Source organism: Tursiops truncatus, chromosome 8 (genome assembly GCF_011762595.2).
Source record: "Tursiops truncatus isolate mTurTru1 chromosome 8, mTurTru1.mat.Y, whole genome shotgun sequence".
Lineage (NCBI taxonomy): Eukaryota > Metazoa > Chordata > Mammalia > Artiodactyla > Delphinidae > Tursiops > Tursiops truncatus.
Window position 1 is genome coordinate 56,500,354 of NC_047041.1, and position 24,567 is coordinate 56,524,920.

At 54.0% G+C, this 24,567-nt stretch overlaps 1 protein-coding gene across 2 annotated transcripts in view; it reads left to right on the top strand.

Annotated features, from left to right (window-relative positions):
* CHRDL2 (chordin like 2) overlaps positions 1-21,923 on the top strand; it is a 32,050-nt gene extending 10,127 nt beyond the window's left edge. Inside the window, exons 2-12 of one of the 2 annotated variants that reach the window (XM_033862289.2) lie at positions 1,049-1,161; positions 5,232-5,325; positions 7,602-7,744; positions 9,990-10,083; positions 11,786-11,841; positions 13,680-13,848; positions 14,823-15,017; positions 16,370-16,543; positions 17,385-17,439; positions 20,943-21,035; positions 21,767-21,923. In XM_033862289.2, coding sequence (XP_033718180.1) covers positions 1,049-1,161; positions 5,232-5,325; positions 7,602-7,744; positions 9,990-10,083; positions 11,786-11,841; positions 13,680-13,848; positions 14,823-15,017; positions 16,370-16,543; positions 17,385-17,439; positions 20,943-21,035; positions 21,767-21,857 — 1,277 coding nt within the window. In that variant the 3' untranslated portion in view covers positions 21,858-21,923. The remainder of the gene's footprint in view (positions 1-1,048; positions 1,162-5,231; positions 5,326-7,601; positions 7,745-9,989; positions 10,084-11,785; positions 11,842-13,679; positions 13,849-14,822; positions 15,018-16,369; positions 16,544-17,384; positions 17,440-20,942; positions 21,036-21,766) is intronic. The other variant, XM_073808460.1, reaches the window with a different exon arrangement.
* The last annotated feature ends 2,644 nt before the right edge of the window (positions 21,924-24,567 follow it).

Genomic DNA, 24,567 nt, shown 5'->3' on the forward strand with positions numbered 1-24,567 from the left:
CACTGCAAGGGGGCCTCAACGCCTGACCTGGAGCCCTGACCTGGGGCTAGGTGCTGAGCCGGTGAGAGGTGAGGACATGAGTGTTCTAGACAGAGCTCGAAAGACTGGGCAATTGATGGGCTGTGGGAGGAGAGAAGGGGTGGAGGTCTCAAGAAAGAAGGATTGCAGGAGAGATATCTAACCCACATAAGGAAATAAACTATTCTAGTCATTCTTAGAAGCATTCATCTACATATTGACGACTGATACGCAGATTACAAAAGTAATCAAGTGATGTGCAGTCACAGTACCAATGACTATTTTTAAGGATATTTAAAAGTCAGTTTCCTAACAACCTTTCACTAGGCAGCACTTTGTTTTCCCAATTCAAGCACTTTGCATCAGAGCTCAATGAGATATAGGGACACGGCAGAGTATGAAAGCAAGAAAGCTGCTGTCAGTGGCTTTATTCGAAAGATAGGTCACATGGCCCAGAGAAGGGGTGTGTGTGTGTGTGCGTGTGTAGGCAGGGGAGCAGCAGAGGGCAAGGGAGGGGAGGGTGCAGAGATGTAGTAAATAAATAAGCAAAACGGGACAAAGGAAAAGGAAGCAAGTATGATTATGAGGGCAGAAGGAGCACTACCTTGTGAGTCAGGAGACTTTGGCTGTCATCCCTGCTTGATGACTGACTTACTGTGTGTTTTTCGAGGTGTAGTTTGGCCTCTTTGGGCCTCAGATCATTCATCTAATTATAATAACTAACATTTACACCACAATTTAAATCTGTAAAGCATGTTCACTGCTTAATCCCCTAACCACGCTGTGAGAGAACTGTTAAGGTTCAGAGAGGGACAGTGACACGCCCAAAGTCACACAGCAAGTGTGTGGTCAAGCTGATATTCAAACTCAGACATTCTGGCCCTCTGACTAGGAGAGCATGTCCCGTGGATTCTCCTTCACTTGAGTGGTCCAGATGACATCCTTCCTAGAGCCAGAAAGAAGGAGGGATGAGGCAGGGACTTCAGGCTGGAGCCTCCTGGGACTGACAAAGCACTGGTTGGTTTGCCAGGCCCAGACATGTTCTGCCTCTTTCACGGGAAGAGGTATTCCCCCGGCGAGAGCTGGCACCCCTACCTGGAGCCCCAGGGCCTGATGTACTGCCTGCGCTGTACTTGCTCCGAGGTAGGTTCCTCTGGCCACCTGTGACAGGTATGTCTGGGAGACCTCCAGTGAAGGCACCCCGGAGGGAGGGAGGACAGCCTGACTCTGAGGGTCAGGGGCACTCTGGAACTGGGCCCCCCAGAATCGTGCTCTGTCAGCAGCAACTGAGGGACTTGGGGCCACACCACGTCACTACTGGGTATCTAATACCTAGGCATAGATGCCTACTGTGCGCCTCCCAGAGATGAATCACACAGGGGGTCAGTAGCTGGGCTGGGATGAGGACCCAGGCCTCCCATCTCTCATCCAGCCTTCTTTCCTGCTGGTGCCAGCCTCCCTGTGCCCATGCAGCAGAAAACAGCCTTCCTGACCTGACCTCCTAATCCTTCCTTTCCTCGGGCTATCTCCTCCAGCCACCTCTCTTGCCGCCCTGCCTTAGGATGCGTTCTCCCAACACCACTGGCCCAAGTATTTATTCTTTGCAGCTTCACCCAAATGCCACCTCCACCAGGAGCCTTACTTGATCCCTCAGCTGGAAGTATTTTCTTCTGGGAGGCCACATAAGTTTCTCTGTCCCTTTCTCCTGATCACTGTTGGCCAAGTAAAATGGTTGTCTGTGTCTGTTAGTTACTGCCTCGCCTAGATGGAGCCCTGGGAGCAGGTCTTCCTAGGCATTCACTCATGCCCATTTCGGGGTCCTGCAGAAGGCTATACCAACTGGGGCAGAGACCAGATCTTCTGTTAACCTCTGACTCCCCCCAGCCCACTCCAACCCAGCACCCTCCACAGGCCCTTGTACAGTCAACTGGGTGGAATAAACGAGACCCCCATGTGGTCCAGAATCCCCAGGCCAGGCATGGGGTTAGAGGATGGCGAAGGAGGGAGTGATTTAGAACAGGGGTCCCCAACCCACGGTACCGGTCCGCGGCCTGTTAGGAACTGGGCCGCACAGCAGGAGGTGAGCAGTGGGCGAGTGAAGCCTCATCTGCCGCGATGCTCCCCATTGCTCACGTTACTGCCTGAACCATCCCCCCCATTGCTCGCATTACTACCTGAATTAATATTCCCACCCCCCACCCTGCCCTGTCCGTCCATAGAAAAATTGTCTTCCACAGAACCGGTCCCTGGCACCAAAAAGGTTGGGGACCGCTGATTTAGGAGGCTTGAACCCCCTCGGCCCTGGCTCAGCTGCCCAGTCTCATTGGTGTGAAGTCTGCAGCTCTCTCTGTCCAGGGGAGGGTGCTGAGGGGAGGGAGTACCTAGCTCCCAGCTGAAGCCAGCCCCTTAGCTCCTCTCTTTCCCTGCACAGCCAAGGCTGTGAGAGCCTCCCTTGTTAAAACAATCCTCAGGGTGGGAGCAGAGAAGAGCTTCTGAGGAAACACTGGGACATGGAGGCGGGGTGGGCCAGCCCCTCTCCTGACTCTGACCACTGGGGTCTCACTCCTCCTGGGGTCTTTCCCTCTGATTCCCCACTGCTTCTACCATGCTGGCCCCTGGTCGAACCTGATGCCAGTGGGAGCACAACCCCCCATCCCTGCTTCCCCTTGGTTTTCCTTAGCACATCTGAGGCCAATCAGCTTTTTCAGAAAGAACTTTGTGAAATATAGCCAAAAAACAGGAAGGAAACCATAACAGAAAATTCCAGACATATCATGCGGTCCAGTTGACAAAGTCCAAGTTTTGTGATCCAGTGGAGCTAATTCATTTCTCCCTCCCCCGAGTTCACACATACACAGTTTCCTCACCCCAAGGGGCTGCAGCCGGCATCCCCCCAATACACCCTGAATCCCTTCCTTCTCTCCATCATCACTGCTCCCCCCTAATCTAAGCCACCTTCCTCTCTCACCTAGGCTGCTATGTGAGCATCCCATGAGGTCTCCCTGTACCCCTTTCTAATCTGTCCTCCGCACAGCAGCTAGAAGGATCTTTTCTGAACAAAAAACTAATCATGTCATTCAAAAATCTCTTAAAACCCTCCAATAGCTTCTCGTTGCACCTAAAGTAAAGTTCAAATTGCCTGCTGTGGGCGCTATGTGATATGACTCTGCCTTATTCTCCAAGCTCATTTCCTACCTGCACCAACACTTCAACTCATTCCGACTTGTTCCTCCACCCGGAATGTTCTTCCCCCAGATCTTCCCAGGAATGGTTCCTTCTCATCTTGCAGTTTATAACATAAAGTTGCCTCCTTATGAGGCTTTCTCTATGGCTGTTTCTAAAATAGTCTAACCTTGTTAACGCAATCACATTACACTGTTTTATTCCTGTTATAAATTTAACATCTGACATGATCTTGTTCCTACTTATTTATTTTTTATAGTCTGTCTCCCCCTGCTAGGGGGGAGCTCCGTGAGACAGAGCTCTTGTCTCTCGCTCACTGCTATGCCCCTAGTGCTCAGAAGAGGATGGGGCGCCCAGCTGTCATGCAGTAAACATTGAGTGAATGAGTTAGTTCCCGCCCCCTCCACCAGAGGCACTTTCATGGAAAGTGCACAGACCCTGCACAGTGCTCACCTGCTGTGTGTCTTAGGCAAATGGACCTCTCAGAGGCTCTTTTCTCATTTTGAAATGGTGGATAATAAATAGTATCTACCTCTAGGGTTGTTGAGACGATGAAGTGAGAGAATGCATTTCTATATAACATAATGCCCATACCTAGTAGCCACTCCAAATGGTAGTTTTGACTTTCCTGAGAGGCACCCCTTGGCTGCAAGGCCTCCTGCCTTGCCCCTGCCCTTTCGCCCCCACAGCCTGTCTCTGCCTTACTTCCTGCTGCATGTCGCTCATCATCTCCACCCCTTGGTTCCTTCAACGCCAGAATCAAGAGAGAGATTCTAACTCTTCAGACAACACAGTTCCTCATACTCTACCCTGGTTTCTCACCTGAGGGGCTCCGTTCACCCTCTGGACATTTATCAAACACCCCTGTGGGCCAGGCCTCTAGAAGGCCCTTTCTGGAGCTCAGACCAATCCTGTGGACTCTAGGATGTCCCTTAGCACTGATGAATCCTTGTCATCACTTCTGGCCATCTGGGGAAGCAGTGACCCCAGAGAGACTAAGGCCTGCTCCAGGGTTCTCCATGGGGCAGGAGGCTGCCTTGGGAGAAGTGTTTCGGGGGCACTCAGCTGGGGCTGGAAACACACTTGCCAACTCCAAAGTTTAAACAAAGCTGGCTCCATCTGACTAAGGAAGAGACCATCTCTCCTTCCCCTCTTGGCTCTCATTCATTCACTCATTCGTTCATTCGAACTTCAGCAGGCACTTGTTTGGAGCAAGGCCCTGTGCCCACAATTCAGAGAAGAATAGAGTGAGGCTTGGCCCTTGTTCTTGGGAATTCGCGGCTGAACAGAAGAGACAGATGTAATGGTTTGTTACAACACGGGGCAACGCCCTGACAGCAGAGGGAGAGGAAAGTGTGGGACGTCTGTGACAGGCTGACAAACTGCCTGGGAACATCTCCAGTGGTGGCCTCTCCCTCCAGTTCTTCTGTTTCTGCTCATCTCTGTGAATGCTTCTCTGCCCCTTCTCTCTCGTTTGCTGTATTTGAAAAAGTCCAAGATTTCAGGCCCTTCCTCTGGTACCAATCCCAAGGCTTTGTGTGGGATCAACCACACCTCCCAGAGATTTAGAGAGCAGATCACAAAGCCCTGAGTCTTCTCCACATCCTGGTTCTAGCTGTGTCCCCATCCCTTTCACCTCCCTTTCTGTGTCACACTCCTCTCTTAGCCCTGAGGCTCAGGTCCAGAGGTAAAAGAACAAAGCCCTGGAGTTAAAAAAGCACAGAGTCAAGATCAATGTTAGAATAACCCAGTCTTTTACTTGTATTTCTCAAATACCACAAAGGGACACAAAAGATCTGTGTGAATCCAGGCACACGGTGCCCTCCTCCGTGCGGGGGAGGGACACGGATGGGCGAGCCACACAAATGAGGAGGGGAAGGGGAGAGACTGGACACACAGAGTTTATCACTTTTATCCCATCGCAGGCTTAAAACGAGTACAGTGCCCTGCAGTTGGGAGGGGGTTTGGGGAGAGGACGGTGGGAGACAGTGGCTCCTTGGAACTAGGACTAACCCCTGTGTCCCCTTCAGAGTGCCCATGTGAGCTGTTACCGCCTCCACTGCCCGCCTGTCCACTGCCCCCAGCCTGTGACCGAGCCACAGCAGTGCTGTCCCCGGTGTGTGGGTAAGTAGCCACGCTCCTGCCCTTGTGCCAGCCTCCCGCTTGCCCACTGACCCTTGACCCACTCCTGACACAGGCCTCCAGCTGAAGGAGACCCCTGGAATGAGAGGGGCGGTCTGCAGACACCAGAAGTGTTAAGACACCAAGGTGCTCAGGGGAAGACATCCTCCATGGATCCCCAAGGAGGGCTGGGGTAGCCACAAACTTCTCGTACATAAGTAGCTGTGTTTGGCAGGAAGACAGAGAGAACGTGGAAAATAGCTGAAGGAAAATGGGCATATGCTTGGCTTGTTGACGACACACATGGTCTCCTATCGCTCTTGGGCTGGCCAGAGCCTGAGTGAGTGGACGTGCCTTGTGTAAGTGCAAGTGAGTGAGCTGGGGCTGGGAGGCCCGGCAGCGTCACCCCAGGATCAGCCCAGGATTACCACCAGGGGCTGGGACTGGCCGAAGGAGTTGGAGTGCATGTGCTCTGAGATTCCTCCCAGGGCTGGGGTTTAGGGCTGCTGTGTGCCATGATGCTAAATGTCCATGATTTTAAGAATCTGCTGGGAGCCTCTGAGACTCGGATTCTAGGAAGCAGAGGTAAGAGAGAGGAGAGGAGAGGTGGTCTGAGAAGAAACTGGCAGAACCAAGTGGCAAATGAGGGGCAGCCAGTGGCGAGGCCAACTCAGAAGGCAGGGCCACGTTGAGAGGCGCATCCACGCTTAGTAGCGTTAAGGTGATGCGTAGAGCTGATTCACTTCGTTGTCCAGCAGGACCTAACACAGCACTGTAAAGCAATTATATTTCAGTAAAGATGTTAAAAGAAAAAAGTTCAGTTGGGTGAGAAAAAGAAAAAGAAGATGATGAAGGGAGGGAGGCTCCAGGCTGCAGCCTCAGCTCCAGACTCTGGAATCATGGCTCTCCTGGGGAGCTGGGGACCTGTATGGAGGATATATGTAGAGGGGCTCCTTTTCCAAGTGGGACCCCAGTAGGGATCTGACCATGACTCCAGCTTGGGTCATAGTTTCCTGATTCTGGATTCCCTAGGGGAGCAGAGGCTTTGTGCCTCATCCCGCCTAGTGAGGGGGCATCACGCCTCCTCCCCCGCTGAGGCTGACCCCGGGACTCCTGACCACGCCTTGCGGACTGTGCCTTGGCCCAGACCCCTTCTTCGTCTCAGGCTCCTCCCTCCCTCTGTCTTACCCAGCCTTGCCCCTTTCCCTGCCTGGTCTGCGTGTTCTTCAGCTCCCAAGACTCAGCTCAGCCATCAGCCCCTTCAGGAAGCCTTCCCTGACCACCTGAGTTAGGGGCGCCTCCTCTGTGCTGCCACAACTTCTGTGCTTCCATCGCCCTAGCCCATACCACACCAGTGTCACTGCTTGGGGCCTGTCTCTACCCAGTGAGACTGTCAGTTTCCTGATGGGAGGGGCCGGGTCTTATTCGCACTCCATTCCCATTGTGTAGCATGGCGCCTGGTGCAGAGAAAGTGCTTAGTAAGTATGTCTTGAAAGAATGAGCAGGTTGTGACCACCTAGAGGGGTGGGATAGGGAGGGTGGCAGGGAGGGAGACGCAAGAGGGAGGGGATATGGGGATATATGTATAGGTAGAGCTGATTCACTTTGTTATAAAGCAGAAGCTAACACACCATTGTAAAGCAATTATACGCCAATAAAGATGTTTAAAAAATAAAATTAAAAAAAAAAAAAGAATGAGCAGGTTCCCCCTGGACAGGAGGCTTACCCCTCTACCCAGCAGGGTGAGGGCTGGCTAATTGGCAGGTGACCGGGAGGGGGCTCTGGTGGCCAGGGAATGGCAGGAGCTGACGCCAAGCTTACACAAGCGCAGTCCGTATCATACCAGCTGACTCCACTAGGATGAAACTCCATATGGGACCTTGTCTTGTTCACTGCTGTATCCCCAGTGCCTAGAACAGTGCCTGGCACTAGGAGGTGCTCCACGGATGCTTATCGAATGTTGAATGAACTCACACAGGTCCCCACCGAGTGGGGCTCAGTGTACCTGAAGCATCTGGCCTTGCCTTCTTGCTCCGACCAGCGCCAGCTCTGAAACTGAGGGGCTCAAAGGCTATGGGAGGGAGTGACATAGTCAGACATAGGTGTCCCGGGGACCTCTTCATTCACTGATAGGAGGTCTGGCTGGGAAGGCTGAGGCCAGAGCTTGGTTTAAATGATAGCAAGGGATAGGATACAAAAATTTCAGAAAAGTGCCCAAGTTAGTTCTGGCGAAGCTCTTCAACCGTTTTCTCCTTCCTCCTTCCCCTTCCCACCTGCAGAACCTCACACCCCCTCTGGGCTCCGGGCCCCGCCAAGGTCCTGCCAGCACAACGGGACCACGTACCAACATGGAGAGATCTTCAGTGCCCACGAGCTGCTCCCTTCCCGCCTGCCCAACCAGTGTGCCCTCTGCAGCTGTACTGTAAGACCTGCTACTTCCCTTTAGCACAGGCCAGTGGTCTGGGCCTGCAGAGCACAGTGGTGTGGACTGGGGGGGGGGGGGTAAGGGGAATTGTTCCTCCTGGTCAAAGGACAGTGAAAGTGAGTGGGCTCAGGGAGAAGGGAACATCTGGGACTTGGAATGTCCTGCCTTTCTCTGGGCTTCCGCACCCTCCTAAGCTGCCTGGTCACCTTGCACTGACATTTGCCATTACTGTGTCCCCCAGTAGACTCTGCACTCCTTGAGGGGAGGGGATATGTTCAACTCATTTCTATATCCCCCACTACACCCAGCTCAGGGCCTGGCACACAGATGTCTATAATGATTGTTGAATGAATGAGTGAATGAGTAAATGATCAGTTATCAATCCTGGGGCACAGAGACAGAGCCAGACTGCTTGCAGTAAATGCAGTTTAATCTGAAGCTGCTTAAACTCCCCTGCTGTGGTCGGAGTTGGGCCTAGGGACAGGCAGGGCTGAACCAGCAGTGTTATCAGGGGACAGAAACCGAAGCCAAGCAGGGCCTGAGCTGGAAAGTCTTCCCCTCCTCCTCAGGGTGGGTTCTGGGCCTGGCCCTGCTGCATGTTTGCAGGTGGCCTTTGGCATGTCACCCTCATCCTTGGGCTTAGCGCATCTGTGCTTTGGTGGGAGAAACTCCTGCCCTCCTGATTTCCCTACTACCTGACCATCGAACTTCTCTGGGCCTCAGTTCCTCTGAGTGTGTAAGGGAGTCTGACCAGGTGATCTCCAAGGTCCTCTCCATTTAAGATAATAATCTGATTCAGTGGTGATGAGAGGATAAGAGACCGAGACCCATGTTTCAGCCCCAGCTCTGCCATGGTTCCCTGTGTGACCTTGAGAGAGTCACCTCTCTCAGGCCTGCCTCCCATCTTTTCAGTGAGAGGATCTCACCCCTCCAAGAATCTGAATTTTAAGATATCTGTGCTGCAGAGCAAACAACTTAATAATAACAAGAGTGACCACTTAGAAATCAACGGAGAGAATGGTTATTTTTGCAGGGCCTGGGCCTCTTGCAGTGGACTAGTACACTGTACCTACTAGGAAATGCCTTATGTTTATATACAGCATCCCAGTAGCCCTATGAGGGGGATATCACTATTCATAGTTTTTAGATAAGAAAACTGAGGCTCAGAGCAGTTAAGCGATTTGCCTAAGGTCACACAGCTAGTTAAGTGGCAGACTCAGAATTCAGACCCAGGGCCATATAATTCCAAACCCACATTCCTTTACCTGCACTGTGTGGCTTCCTGTGAAGGGATGACCACCTAGATTAGCAGGGGCTGTGGGAAGAGACAGAACTGGTGGTGGTGGGGTGGTAAGAAGCATTCTTGTGACCCCTTGTCTCCTCTCCCTGGATACTTGGGTCTCCCCTTCTTTCTTCTGATCCCTGTTTATATGGGAGTGGTTTGAAGGATCAGAATCCTTACTTCTGAGACTCACTGGAAAAGGAATAGGGAAAGGACTCAAGGTAATATCACTTCCTCCCAGGTACACATTGTGCCTCGCAGTTTAACAAGGGTTTTCATAACCATTCCCTCATTTGATTTCACAACCCAGATGGGAGTGCCCCCATTTCACAGAGGAAGAAACTGAGGCCCAGAGAAGAGAAGTGACTCACCTAAGGTCATCTGGCCTCTGACTCCCAGACGGCCCTTTCTCCTGCAGTCTTGCCTTTGCAGGCTGCATCCTGAAGTTTGGGAAACCTCGAGTTTCAGTAAGAGCAAGATGAGCCCAAGTAGTCATGCACTCATCCCCTCCTCTATGCTGGGCTCCCTGTTCTAGGCCAGGGGAGAAGGACACTGATAGCAGTAGGAAAAGCCTGAAGACTGGGTTCTAGTCCATTCTGCCCAGCTGTGTCTCTGACGTCAGAAGGTCCAGGCCCCTCCGCAGTCCCTCCTCATCTGTAGGATGGGAGAATCTCACCTCATTGGGTTGCTGTGAAAGCCTAGGGAGAGGCTGGGTACAAAAACACTTTAGAAGCTGAAGGGTAACGGTTACCTCAGGGCCTGGGTGAGAGTGGGAAGGGTACAGGGACCCCGCCTCTGAGATGGCTGGGCCGTGCCCAGGACACTCTACTGCTCCCTCCCTCCCCACCTCAGAGGGGACCCCAAGGCCATTTGCCCCCGCCCCGGGCAGGGGTTCTCCCAGCCCCAACGCTGGTCCTCAACAGAGCTCATCTCCCAGCTCCTGTTTGCTCTGTCTGTCAGGAGGGCCAGATCTACTGCGGCCTCATGACCTGCCCAGAACCGGGCTGCCCTGCACCCCTCCTGCTGCCCGCCTCCTGCTGCCAGGCCTGCAAAGGTGAGTCTGTCCCTAGATCTGGCAGTGCCCGCCCATCCCACCGCAGGGACCTAGCCATGGACTGTTAGCGGGGGAACCTCAGGGAACACCAAGCATGTAGCAAACCATTCTTTCCTCAGGGCGGTGGCTTAGCTGCAGCCTCTAGAAAGCTAAGCCTGTGTCAGAGGCTGATGTGCATTATTTTTTATTGCAATCTCAGGGAGCAGGAAGGAGGGGAAGGGAAAGTGAAGCAGGGAGGGAGGGAAAAACAACACAGGAATGTGTTGGGGAGCTGGCCTTTGCTTGATATCAAGTGTGACCTATTGCTCTAAGTGACCTCCTGCTCCTCAGAAAAGTCTGGAGGTGATAGAGGAGGAGGTGGAACTTGCCCACCTGCCACCAACTCTCACTGGTCAAAGATTCACCCCAAGGTGGGGTGATTCCCTCACACTCCCCGGTTGTGCTAGGCTGTCCTGGGAGCGGGAGGTGGGAGTGGGGCAGGGTAAGAAGTGGGGGCAGAGACATGGAGGAGGTGTGGCACGAGGGCACCCGCTGGCAGGGTGAGTCTGAGGGAAGTTGGCTGGAGCCCATGTGAAGGGGGTATTGCTGCAGTGCCTGCAGTGAGGGGACAAAACCCCTGCAATCAAATGAGGCCAAGAGGATCAGAAGAGGCACAAGAGAGGGGTCTGTACAGGCAGTGACCGTGTCTCTTCCTGTCTTCCTCATGGCAGAGCTGGGCACAGGCCTGGGCTCACTGGAGCTCAGGGCACCTGTGTCAAGCAGAATCCAGGTAGCATCTCTGTATAGCACAGAGAGAGGCAACACACTGACGAGTGCGGGGCAAGCAGCTTGGGCAGAATGAAGTGCACAGATGGCCGGACTGTGCCCTGTGGGCAGGACTTGAGGAGGGGAGTGCTGCACTATAGAACGTTTCCCCAGATGTTGGCACTATGGAAGGGCACCGGGCCAGGAGCCAGGTGATCCCAGTTTAGTCCTGGTTCTTCCAGCTAATTCCTGCAGATTCCTTCCCCTCTCTGGGCCTCAGCTGTGCTGTGTGTGCACTGAGAAATCGGCCTTGGTTATTTCTAATGTACAGGCTGATTCCAACGTTCTGGATCTTTGAACCCAGAATGCTCAGTGGTAGACACTCTGTATGTGAGGCAGGGGTGAAGGGGAGAGAATCCCACTCAGGGATCTAGGAAGCTGCAGGACTCCAGAGGGTTTTGTGTGCTGGTGCCCCAGGATGTAGGGGATGGAGGAGTCCTAGGCTGTTCCAGCTGGAGGGGCAGAGGGGCTAGAGGGCAACCACGGGAGGGTATGGTGTAGACCAAGTCTGGTGACTTCATGCGTGGCTGGACAGAGAGGCTTCCCAGGGGACTGCAGCTAAGCAGGCTGGGATTCAGAGCCCTCGGGCCATCTGTGACGACACTGAACAAGATGCTCTGGCCCAGCCAGGTGGTTCAGTCTTAAGTGACCAAGAGGCCAGTGTGGGGAAACTGAGGCAGTGGCCCAGTTGTAGGGACTTCATCAACCTAAGGGTGAGGCGACGCTGTAATGAGAAGTAGGAATAAGGCCCCACTGGGGCAAAGGGACCTACTGGTGTGGGGGGCTGCAGAAGTGGCAACAGGCCTTGGAGGGGCAGAGCCTAGAGGTGGTGGCCTGCAGGGCTCTGGCCCCAAGGCTGAGGAAGCAGAGGCTGACCCAACTCCCTTTGGGTTTTCAGATGGGTCAAGTGAGAAGTCAGCTGAAGAGGATGCCACGCAGTCACACCGTGGGGTGGTGAGTGCACAGCTTTAGGGACAGGGTGGGGAGAGGAGGGGAGGGCGCTGGTATCCAGGGCCTAGGTCTCCTTGCTCTGGAGCAGGCAATACCAGTTGTTGCCCTCGTTTCTCATTTGTCCCCTGGGTCAGCTCCATTAGCCGCCACCAGGTTCCAGGCCCTCTCCTTAGACTTCCATCCTGGCTCCCACCGTGGGCTGGTGAGTCAGGAGGGGGGTCTGGGATAAAACACCACACAAGGCAGGAGCAGGCCCCAAGCTTCCTAATTTCCTTCCTGGAAAATTCTGACACTGTTCCACCCAGAGCCTGTGTCTGTCCTTATTCAGGCCGCCTCTGGGCAGCATGTCCCCCAGGGGAGTGGCCTCTGACTTGGGCCAGCCTTCCCCATCTAGCTCCTGAGGTACCAGTTCTTCGTCTGGGGCTACCTCACTGTTGCTGGCTCCATCTTGACCCCTCTCGATCTTGGTCTAGAGTTAAGATGAGCTAACCTGCCCAGCGCTCTCTGGTCAGAGAGGAAAGAGGTGGGAGAATGGGCCCGCACACTGACTCACGTCCCTGTCTGCACCTGTGCTATGTCTATGATGTGAAGAGCTCCACCTGCTCTTTCATCCTGGGTCACCTGGACCCTGGGGGACTCGAAGGGGGGGGTTCCCCTTCCCAGAGACTCCCCGGGGGTCTGAACGAATGCACTCTCCCTTCTCCCCTGCCAGCTCACCCCCACTTCCCAGGCTGGGCTTTGTCTAGCGGGTGCTGGGCCACGGGACCTGACCATGTCATCCCCCTTCCTCCCCATCCTCTCCCCAGGAGGCAGCTAAGTGAAACCCACCAGACTTAGTCCCAGGCCCCGAGCAGCTACTTACTGACTTGCTGGATGCCGTGGGCAAGTCACCAATTAGGGGGCTGGGCTCTTCCATTCCTTTCTGCCTCTATTCTACTTGACAAGCATTTCCTGGGTGCCTCCTGTGTGCCTCGGCCTGTGCTGGGGCCTGGGACACAGTTTCCACTCTAGGAGCTCTTGTGGGCTCAGTCCAGCCATCAGAGGACTGACTCAGAGACTGTACAGTCAGAAAGGGGCTGCAGAAGAAGGCATGTGAGTGACTCAGTGTCAGTGACGGGGTGGTAAGCTCTGCCCTTTGCCCCCAGCCCACTTGCTCCTCTCCCACGGCCTGGAGCTCCCAACCCCCAATCTCTGGACTGGGGAGCCCCTGCCCTGTTAGGCTGCCTTCACACACACACCCTTTGTTCTCACTGCCAGCCCTCCCAAGACCTGATCTGGAGGGGTGGGGTCTCGGGATGTTGGATTCCAGAGACTCAGGAAAGGAGGCTCCCAAGACCCATCATCTCCGGACAGGGCCTGCCCTCAGCCCTCCTGCCTGTGGGATTCCGGGGCCTGGTGGGATCTTCAGAGGCCCATCCCCTGTCCCATCACCTAAATCTTCTTGGACAAAGAAGAATTTCCTGACTCTCATCCTCACTACATTCTCACCTTCCATTTCTTACATATTAAGTTCTCCAGGTCCCTGATCACTTATGTCTCCCAGATCAAGACCACAGTACCCTTGCCCATCTCAGCCCCAAGGCTCTGGCTCTGCCAGCCTGAGAAGGGCTCAGTGGAGGCTAGATTTCCAAACCACTATCCTCTGAGAGTCTTCAAAGGCCTGGGAACATCTTCGACCCCACCCAGATCTTCTTTCTACCCAGAGCCTATGCCCTGTCTTCCCTGGGCCATCAGGCTCAGTCACTAGAGCCATCCTCAGGCCTCTCCCCGCAGCGTCTGTCTGGCTGCTCCTGCACTGGCAGTGGCCTGTCGGTGATCTGCATCCTTCCTGCCCTTTGCAGAGACATTCCCAGGATCCGTGTTCAGGGGACGGTGGGAGAAAGAGAGACCTGAGCACCCCAAGCCCCACTGGCCCCAGCGCCCCCCTGGGCTTCCTCCCTCGCCACTTCCGACCGAAGGAGGCAGGCAGCACGACAGTCAAGATTGTTTTGAAGGAGAAACATAAGAAAGGTGGGAACTGGAGCCTCTGCCGACCCCTGAGGTGGGAAAGGGGGGCCCTGACCGCTCCCACTTCCCATCCCTGCACCTCCACTGAGTGGTTCCCCAATCTCAACTTGGCCATGAGCTTGTAGACCCCTAGAACGTCGGGTCCATTTGACAGATGAGGACACTGAGGTTCAGAGTATTGAGTTAGAGACAGAACCAGTCCTGGAACCAGGACTACGGGCCATACAACAATATTTTTTTTAGCATCTGCCACGTCTTTGCTGGGAATTGAGGGACACAGAACAGACAGATGAAAATGGTCCCTGTCCTCCAGGAGCTCCTAGACTAATAGGGCAGACAGACATGTACATTAATTATTATAAGATAAGGAAGTGGTGAGGGAAAGTTTTTTTTGTTTGTTTGTTTGTTTGTTTTTTTGAGGGAAAGTTTTTGATGAAGGAAGGAGGACACAGAGCTGGGCTGCAGGAGGATGGTTGGGATGAATCAGGGAAGGAGGCTAAGGGGACAATTGTGGCAGCAGAGGGTGAGGAAAGAGGCCTCACTGCAGGGCACCCTGATTGGTGGAGTGGGAGGGGTTGCAGAGGCATCCGTCCAGCCCCTCACTGTACAGATGGGACACTGAGGTTGAGACAGGAGAAGGGACCTGACAGAGCTCACATGGCCAGGTAGTGACAGCACTTGATCACAGGTCTCCTACTGTCAGGCCATCCCTCCCCATGCCCCACTGGAGGTGCCTGTGAAGTGCAGGGGAGGACTCTCCATCTTCGGCAAGAACTTACTGGCCCATCTCGGCCCTGAGTGCTGAGATGGGGGATGTCAGGGACAGAGGACTGGTTTACTCCCTGGCCTCCACTTTGCAGGCAGTGTGGCTGGGCCAGACTGGTGGAGCAGGGGCGCCCCAAGGACCTACTCCCAGCCATTATTGGACTCTGACCCGAGTCCGAGGCACTGACCCTCCTCCCTTCCTGCCCTTCCAGCCTGTGTGCATGGCGGGAAGACGTACTCCCATGGGGAGGTGTGGCACCCAGCCTTCCGCTCCTTTGGACCCCTGCCCTGCATCCTGTGCACCTGTCAGGACGGCCGCCAGGACTGCCAGCGGGTGACCTGCCCCACTGAGTACCCCTGCCGTCAGCCCAAGAAAGTGGCTGGGAAGTGCTGCAAGATTTGTCCAGGTACAAAGAGGGCCTGGGGGCAGGGAGGGCACTGGCCAGAGTGAGCCATGGGTCTCTCTCCCCAGAGCACAGACACTTGGAACATCTCTGACATGGATGGGGCATGGCCTCAGAGCCAGGGGATGTAGGGGTTATCACATGCACAGAATGTTAGAAGCACAGCAGTGAAAAATGCCCAACTCATAAAATATTAGACTTATGGAACCATCTACTGTTACAGATTCAGAGACTTTCAGACATACATAGAATCAAATAATGTCCTGGATTCTGTGAAGTCATAAAATCTTAGGCTAGTAGGACTTTTAAGAGGAATGGCCAACATTTACTGAGCACTTATCATGTGCCGGGTAGGTATTTTGGCTGAATTCATGTAATCCTCACCAAAACGGACAAGGCAGGCATCTTTATCTCCATTTTACAGAATGAGAAGATAAATACCTTGTCCCAGGTCCCAAAGCTGTAAGTGACAGAGCTGGGATATGAACCCTGTCGGTCTTATTCCAAAGACAATGCCCTCTTTTTATTTACTTATTTATTTATTTTGGCTGCGCAGCGCGGCTTGCAGGATCTTAGTTCCCTGACCAGGGATCGGATCCCAGGCCCACAGCAGTGAAAGCGCGGAATCCTAACCACTGGACCGCCAGGGAATTCCCACAAAGACCATGCTCTTGACCACTGCTGTCTTCCTTCAATCCTCATCAACATATGGGAAAACTGAGACCCAGAGAAGGGAAGGGAACTTCCTAAGTCACACAGCAAAAGAGCAGTGGAGCTGGAACTGGAACTCCTTCTAGAACCTGTCCTGTATCACACTCATCATCATTACTGCCATTGTCACCTCAATCCCTCCCAAACCTTTCATTCTACGTGTGTTCAGTGTGAGCCTGGGCTGGGTGGTATGAGTCACTCAAAAGACTTGGAGAACATGATTCCTGCCCTTCACCCTGTGGGTCTATTTTAGAGAGAAAACATACCCAAGTGAAACAATTACAAGGCAATGCAAGGCAGTGTGGGATTAAGGGCCTGAGGGAGAGGCATAAGCAAGAAGGGTTTTACAAGCTATGGGTGGGAGGAAATGGTGCGCTGAGCTGTTCCAGGTGGGCTGCCTGGAAGAGGTGGAAGGTGAGCTGGGCCCTGAAGGGTGAGAAGTTTCCTGACATGCTAATCAATGGGAGGTGAATGGGGGAGAGGCCCCTTCTGTCTTCCCCAGAGACCTCCTTCTCTTCCCAGGGGCACCAGAACTTTCCCAAGGGCCCTATTGACCCTGAGGGAGATGTCAGACCAGTGGCCCCTCTTCCTGGGCTACCAGGGGTGGGGAGACAGAGTGTTCACGAGCTCCTTGTCTCTCCCAGAGGACAAGGCAGACCCTGGCCACAGTGAGATCAGTGCCACCAAGTGTCCGAAGGCGCCGGGCCGGGTCCTTGTCCACACATCAGTATCCCCAAGCCCGGACAACCTGCGTCGCCTGGCCCTGGAGCGTGAGGCTTCTGAACAGGTGGAGATCTACCTCTGGAAGCTGGTAGAAGGTGAGCAGGGGCCCACTCCCACTCTGGCCTGTCCCCCTTCCTTTGCTGCAGACCCGCCAAGGGTGGTAAGGGAGTTTTGTTGATCAAGTGCCTCTGGCCCAGGAAGACCTGCCTTGGGCCACCTTCCAGCTTTGAGTCCCAGATTCCGAGATAGAGGGAGACTGATTCTATCTGACATTTCTGATAAGCTCACCCACTCTGAAATGCCAGGGCCTTGAAGTGCTCCCTCTCCTGGGGGAAAGGGGTTTTTACACTTTGTGAGGAGCCAGGACAGAGTAATGCCTACCCTGATAAAACAAAGAGCTGTCTATTGGTAGAATTTCAGCAGACTGGGAGGAGAGCTCTTTTCAGGCAGGAGGGCCCTCACAGCATCCTCAAATCCTCAAGGCTAGTCTCATTCAGCCCTTTCTATAAGGTGGATTCTATCCCTCCAAGGTAAGTCGACATCAGAATATGTTTCTCATTCTGTAGAAACTCACCCTGTTCAGCAGGCTGCTCCTATCACCAGCTGAAGGTCAAGAGTTTTCATTGATAGGGAATTGCCGAGAGTTCAGTTGTGGGGCTCTTCTTGTAAAACATAAATCCCCTGGATAGAGTAAAACAAATTAAAACCTTTAAGTGGAAATTAGCTGTAAGGTCAATTTATTGATGTGTTTGGCTGGCAGTGGGGAGGTGGGGGAGATGTGGGGGGTGAAAGAGGGGATGATAATAAGAATGATGACAATGATAATAACAACCAATGTGTGAAGCACTTTGGAGTTTACAAAGTGCTTTCATGTTCATTATCTCATTTGATCCTCAACGATCCTGAGAGTTAGGTATTATTATCCCCATTTTACAGATGAGGAAACTGAGGCTCAGAGAGGTGAAGTACCTGGCCCAAGGCCACACAGCCAGTAAGTGGAGGACGGGAGCTAGAGCCCAGGTCTTGTGACGTCAGATGCGGCTCTTTCCCTGCTCTACTCTGCCCCCTGTCGTAGGAGGAATGGACGAAGAAAGCGGAGCTGTTCAGCCTGGAGAAGAGAAGACTCAGGGGGACAGGACCGCTGGCTTCATGGCTCTGAAGGACTGCCCCAGGCAAAGGGAGCAGTTGTGTTCTCAGTGACCACAAGGGTCAGAACAACAAGCAGGGGCTTTGGAATCACACAGACCTGGGTTTGAATCCCGGCTCTGCCATTTCTTAGCTGTGTGGCCTTGGGCAATCACTTGACCTCTCTGGGCCTCAGATTTCTCTTCTGTTAATGGGGGAGAAGGGGTTTTGGAGGATTACATGAAAGAATATAGGTACCACCCCTGACCTATAGTAAGTGCTAAAAATGTCAGCCTCCTTCTTATCCCGCCTCATCAGTTGGTTAGAATTGCAGAGAGGCAGGTTTCAGTTTATGAGAGGAAGCACCTTCTCAAGCGTAAAGCCTTCCTGCAGTGGAAGGGAGGAAGCAAGTTCCATTCACGCAAGTGTGCAGGCAAGGGCTGGGTGGGGATTTGGCCACTGGCTGAGGAGTTCAGTTCAATAACCTTCGTGATTGTTTTGAGCCTTGAGATTCCATCTTTCCCTGGACAGGTGGGGCTGCATGTTTACGATGGGCCTCCTCCCACCCCTCTGTGACCACAGAGAGTAACAGGCCCAGGCTCTGTCCTCAGGACCCCATGGCTCTGTGCCCTGGGTGCAGGAGGAGCTCCCTGGGAGCTGAGCTGGTCAGGGAAGGCTTTGTGGAGGATGGGCCTGAGCTGGACAGGACTTAGAAAGGCAAGAGGGGCACACTACAGGCAGGCTGACAGTGACAGCCTCAAACTCTGGTGCCAGAGCCCATGTTTACATGCCTGGTGCTCTGTGATTGGCATTTAGCAGGTACTATATATAATGTGCTTCAATTCACCCACATATAAGAAAGATGAAGGGTATGTATTAATGCCCCATTTTGCAGATAAGAAAACTGAGTCTGAGAGGTAAAAGGACTTGCTCAAAACCACACAGTTTAAACAGTAAAGCAAAGATTCAAACCCAGGTCTTACTGTCCCCAGTGCCGCCTCCACAAAGGTGACCTTATGCTTTTAGGGAAGGGCCTAAGGAAGGCCCAGGATGGCAAAGAAGGAGGCATGATAGCTCAAGGCAAAATCTCATTACCAGGCGGCCCAACAAAAAGGAACAAGGTGGGGAGGACTCTTCAACTTCACAATGCCAGGCCCTGCCATCCTGTCACTAGCAAACCTTCCCCCACCCCCGCCCCACTATCTCCTGAGCCTCTGGGTGCCTGAAATGCCCCATCAGCCTCCCTGTCTGTTACCTCCCTGTCCCAGACTGTGAAAGTCAAAACAAATTCTCCCAAGGTCTGATCGTCAGTGGGAAACCTTTCCTGTTTCCTCACCCAGACAAGTGGAAACAGCAGGCCTTGGGGGCCAGGAGAGGAAGAGGGCAATTGGCCTGGACACAAAGTGAGCAGGTGGATGCTGAAAGCTGGGCTGAGGACACACCACAGTGGGACCAGCCCCAGGCCCAGAGTCTGAGCAGAGAGCTGGCGTAGGGTTAAAGGGCTTTTTAGAGTCTAGAATTTCAGAGTAGAAGGGACCTCAGGGGTCTCCATTCCTCCCCCCGCCCCAGGAAGGAAGTCCCCCTGCAGCCTCCCTGATGGTCTCTAGCCCCTGACTGCACAGACACCCCCTCCCCACCTCCAGACAGGTGGTTCACTTGCCATTCTGGGCATGACTCTACCCAGAGAGGGTTCTTCACACTAAGCTAAGCCTGTCCTATCTCTTGGAACTCGCCCACCACTGCCACCTCTGCCTGGGACACACGGAGCCCAGCCACTCTCAGGCCTGGCACGCCCTTCAGAGAGCAAGAGGCACAACCATGACCCTCAGGCAAGCGCTTGATTCCAGGCCCCAGATCTCAGACCTTTCACTCACGCTTTATAGGCAACAGCGTGGGGACCTGCCCTCAGCCCCGTTACCCCTCCAATTTGTGTTTGGGGCTTTGTGCAGCGGCAGGACTGGAGCACCAGGACCTGTCCCCATCTCATGCTTGTGATGTGACCTGGGCCTCTGGAGCAAGTCTCTCCCGTATTCTGGTCCTTGGCATCTGGACCGGGGGGCCTGAAGACAGTGCTGGGCATCCCCAGCTTCCTGGACCTCAGTCCCAGGACCCGTGCTGTCTCTTCCCCTTGGTGGGATCCCACTTGGATTCCCATAAGTAAGGCCGGTTCTTGGTTTTCTTGAGGGCGGTGCTGGCCTACCAGAGGTCTTGCTGTCACATCTGTTCTTTCTGGCCACAGCCCCCCGGTGGTAACAGCCGGCACGACATCAGAGCCCACGTGCTCAGGGCCTCAGCGCCATGTGTGGTGCCTGTGCTCCCCAGGGGATGCAAACATCAGGAGACACAGCTAGTACCTCATTCCCCCTCAGGGCCTGGCCTACACAGGGTACACATATATTTGCTTATCCATCCATCCATCCACCCATGGATTCATTCATTCATTCATTCAGCATGCCTAATGTGGGCCGGGTGCAGGGAACCCAAGAGGAACACCCTCCCCAAGTTCCCAGTCTGGTAAGGGAGGCAAGAGCAGACACAATGATAGCACATTAGAAATAGGAACAATCACAAACAGAAGCCAAGAGCTGTGGGTAACCCAAGGAGGAAATTATAACTATTTGGGGGAAGAGGGAGAATTGAGGGAGACTTCCCAGGTGAGGCTGGGAGGATGAGTAGGAGTTCACCTGTGGCAATAGGAGCAGGCGTTTCAGCAGAGGGGGCAGCATATGTAAAGGCTTGGCCCCCTCAGGTACCTCAAGTAGCTGATTAGGACTGTAGCACAGGCAGGGCCACTCAGAGGGATGGGGTAAACTGAGCCTTGAGCCGAAAGGGAGACTACAACCCTGACACCTGTAGTGCTTGGGTGTCTGAAGCAAATCACCTATTGATTTTTATCATACGTTCTATGTCCAGATAAAAGCTTGACCAGGCCCTACAGGCCTGGCAGCTTTTCTTCCTTCTTTCCTCCCTCCCTCCTGCATTTCCCCTCTCTGCATTGTGGACAGGTGAGTGCTGTGAGAGCAGGAAGGTGACAGTGACAGGAGCAGGGTCACGGAAGGGGAATGACGGGGTAACATGCATATTTTCCAATGACCACAGCCAGGATCATAGGTTAGAGGCGGGGTTAAAGGGGTCAGAAGTCTAGTGCAGTGACCCAGGCAAGGCATGATGGGGCCTGAATGGGAAGGGTGACAGTGGGGATAGGAGAACAGATTCAAAATATTTAGGGAATTTAGTCCACAGGATTTGGTGGCTGGTCAGAAAGGGGGAGGGGAGGGAGGTGACGGGGTCTGTCTCAGGTCTAAGTCACCCTGTTTCACTGACCACACACCCTGCCTTTCCTGCTCACGCCCTTGTCTCTGCCCTCAGGAATCTTCCACTTGATTCAGATCAAGAAAGTCAGGAAGCAAGACTTCCAGAAAGAGGCACAGAACTTCCGGTTGCTCACTGGCACCCACAAAGGTGGGACCCTGGGCTGAGGACTGGGGCCTGGGAAGAGAGCCGGGCTAGAAGCTGGGGCCTCCTGGGGAGTTCCAGGCTGCTGGTGCCGGGAGGAGGGCGGCTGTCAGCCACAGACGTCAGTTCCCGGCACAGGAATCCAGTGGGCGTCTGGGCCAGAGATTTCCTAACTCAGACGCCCGGGAGCTTGGGAGCGGGAAGGTAAAGCAGAGCCAGCTGGATTTGATCTTGGGGGTGAGGGAGACGGGGCTGTCAGAGGTGGGGCTCTGAGCCCCTAAGTCCTGGTGCTGCTTCGTTTCTCTCCACTGGAACTTTTCCCACTGAAACCTTCTAACCACGTTCCTTCTGATGCCCTTAAGTTGCTCTACACTCCCCCGAGGAAGAGGGACCCAGGTGGGTCTTCAGGTGGGGGAGAGGAAGTCACAGACGGGAGGGTCACCAGCAAGAGTCAGGATACCAGCCCGGCCCACACATGTTGGTTGTTTGAGGCGGGGTCATGTGTCAGAACCCTCTGGGATTTGGGGTGTGATGGGGTCCCCACCTCCCTCCTCCCTGTGGGCTCCAAACCCAGGCTACTCAGTCCTCGTGGTCCTAAGTTTGCCCCACCCCAGTCACCCCGTCTCTGTTGTGCACATGCATGCACACGCACACACCACACACACACACCCCTGCACACACACATACAGCACACACACCCCCACACACACGCGACTCTTCCTCTTTTCTCCATGCAGGTCACTGGAACGTCTTCCTAGCCCAGACCCCGGAGCTGAAGGTCACGGCCAGTCCAGACAAAGTGACCAAGACCTTGTAACACAGACCTGAACAGCTGCAGATGTGAGCTCTATTATTTTTGTTGTTATATATTAATAAATAAGAAGTTGCATCACCCCTCAACCCTGCCTGCTGAGTCCATATCCAGTCTCCACGTGTTCTCACAGTGACTGCAGACAGGCAGAGACTGGCCCGCGTCCTCACGGTGAGCTGTTATGAGAGCCGGGGCTAGTTCCCCCAGCCTTCTGACCCAGACCCTCGTCTGCCATCGTGGCCTCTCCCCTGCTCTGTGCTGCTTCTGTGCCCAGCCCCCAACTACAGCGCCTCCTGCTTTTGTGGGCCATCCCCCTCCCATAGCTCTTTGGCAGTGAGCCTAGGAAAGGGGACTGACTGGAGTTAGCCAGAGGAGCGGGGTGCATGGAGCCTCAAAGTGCTTTCCCAGCAGATATTCCAGAGATCCTTACAATTGTCAGCTACACTTTACAATGAGGTCGCTGAGTTTAGGGAGGAGCAGTCATTTGCCTGAAGCCACAGAGCAGGGTGGTAGCAGATTTGGAATTGGATGCCCGGTCTCTTGCTCCAAGCTAGCACTCGTCCCTGTTCCACCGTGACCAATGTTATAAACCCAAACATTCTCACCTCAGAGGATTTCCAAGACTTGGCAGTCAGATTGCCAACCCTGGCACCATGGTCTGGGAAGAAAGCCTAACGGTTACAATTAAAGACAACATCAGTCATTGATCCTGCCCGCGTGTGCAATTCCTCGCCGTTTCAAAGATGTTTTAATGCCCGTGATTCTACTTGAGGTGAACTAGTATAGGAATTACCCCCATGTTAGAGAGGAGAGAACAGAGGTTCAGGATCGGCCACTGTCTTCCCCGAAGCCTCACAGTGATGAGTGGTGAAGCCAGAACCAGAATTCAGACCTACTGACTCCTAGACCTGTGCTCGCATCCCACGGCCAGGCCCACTCCCACCCCAAGCCTGATCGGAAGCCGTGGAGAGACAGTGTCAAGTGGCCTTTTGGTGGGATTCTGCCACCTGCAGCCACTTAGAGGGCTCTGCTCCGAGCCCTGGTCTTATACCTGGGCGTCTGAGGTCTGGGAAGTCGTCTAAGCAGCCTCCCAGTGCTGCCTTTACTGAGCAGGGACGGGTATCACCCTCCCCAAACTCCCTCTGCCAGCTCCCAGGGGGCCTGGATTGAGAGTCTGGGGTTTGAGGAACATGGTTGCAACCTCCCCCTCATCCTCTGAGTCAAAGGACATCCAGCTCCTCACAGCCTCTGCCTGGCCCTCCTGGAGAAGACTCGCCATTCTGGCCTTGTTTGCTCACCACGTGGGGTTAACTTGGAAGTCCAGGCGTGGCTTCTGAGCCTCCTGCATTTAAAGCATAGGAGCCAGCCATTCACACCATGAACTGGTCATCCTTCAACCTAGCTCAGATGTCTCCTGCTCAGCGGGGCTTTTCCTGCCACGCCACCCCCACCCCTGCTCCTGCACAGGGGCCCCTCCCCTCGGCTGGAGAATGGAGTGGAAGGCAAGGCTCTGTAATCAGAGGCATCTCCGGGGCCTCAGGACAGGAATGACTTCCCTGTATACTTTTCCTGGTGTTGCAGGCCAACTGCCTTCCTGGTTTCTCTCATGGACTTATCCGAAGCCTGTGATGTTCACCCCAGATCTTTCCCACCATGGGAGCATGTTCAGCCCATCAGCACCTCCGGACTTTGGTCCAGACTTTTCTGAGTGTGTCAACATAAGGCTTGCCTTGGGAATCTCTAAGCAGCTGTCCCAGGGCTCTACATCACTCTGAGTTGTCTTCTCCTTCCCTGTATTCATTCATAAGACACTTTCTGATCTCCACTGGCCTAGGCCTTGTGCTAGATGACTGACACAGTGTAAGGAACCAATACGGCCCTGCCTGTCCCTAGGGAGCCAAAATCTTGAGCAGGAGATGAGGCCTCACAACACCATGAGTACAAGGGCTGTGACAGCAGGGCTGTGGGGACCACAGCCCCTGCCCAGATGGAGGACACTTCAGCTAGCTCTGAGGGATGAGCAGGAGTTAGAGGAAAAGGTGGAGGCAGGGAGAGACGGGTGGGACAGTGGTACAGGAAGAGACAGCTTCATGGAAGACGAAAAACAGCATCTTACAAGGAGAACCACAAACAGCCCACTGTTGCTGGATAATAAAATGTGAGGCAAAGAGCAGAGGGAGGTGAGGCTGAACGCCCGGCCGAGAAACTTTGGCGTCATCCTGAGGGCAGCAGAGAGCCCTGGAAGGGTTTCAGTGCTTTGGTCAGATTTGTGGTTTAGAAAGCTGGCCCTGCCTGCTGGGTGAAGCACGGTGTGGAGGAGAGAGGCGGAGACCAGGTAGGGGGCTGCTGTGGGATCCCTGGAAGGGATGACAACGCCTGGGCAGGAGGGAGGCGACGGAGGTGGGAGAGAAGGCAGAGCTGAGGAAGAGGGGGAGTCGGGGTGCAGCTGGTGCCTCACGTGGTGACCAGAACCCAGGAGTTTCAGCTGAGCTGAGTCTCAGGAGAGAACCCCAGCCCTTTGGGTATATTACGGTCTGGAGAGGAGGCTGGGCCAGAGACAAGGATTTGGGAGCTGTTGGCCTGCAGGTGGTAACTAATGCCAGGAGATGGGAGACATTGGCCTGTAGAGTGAAAAGAGAAGGGTCATTAGGACAGAGCCCCGGGGCATCAGCAAAGGAACTGCATGGAGGCGAGAGAGAAGCCAGGAGGGTGCACAGCTGAGAGTCC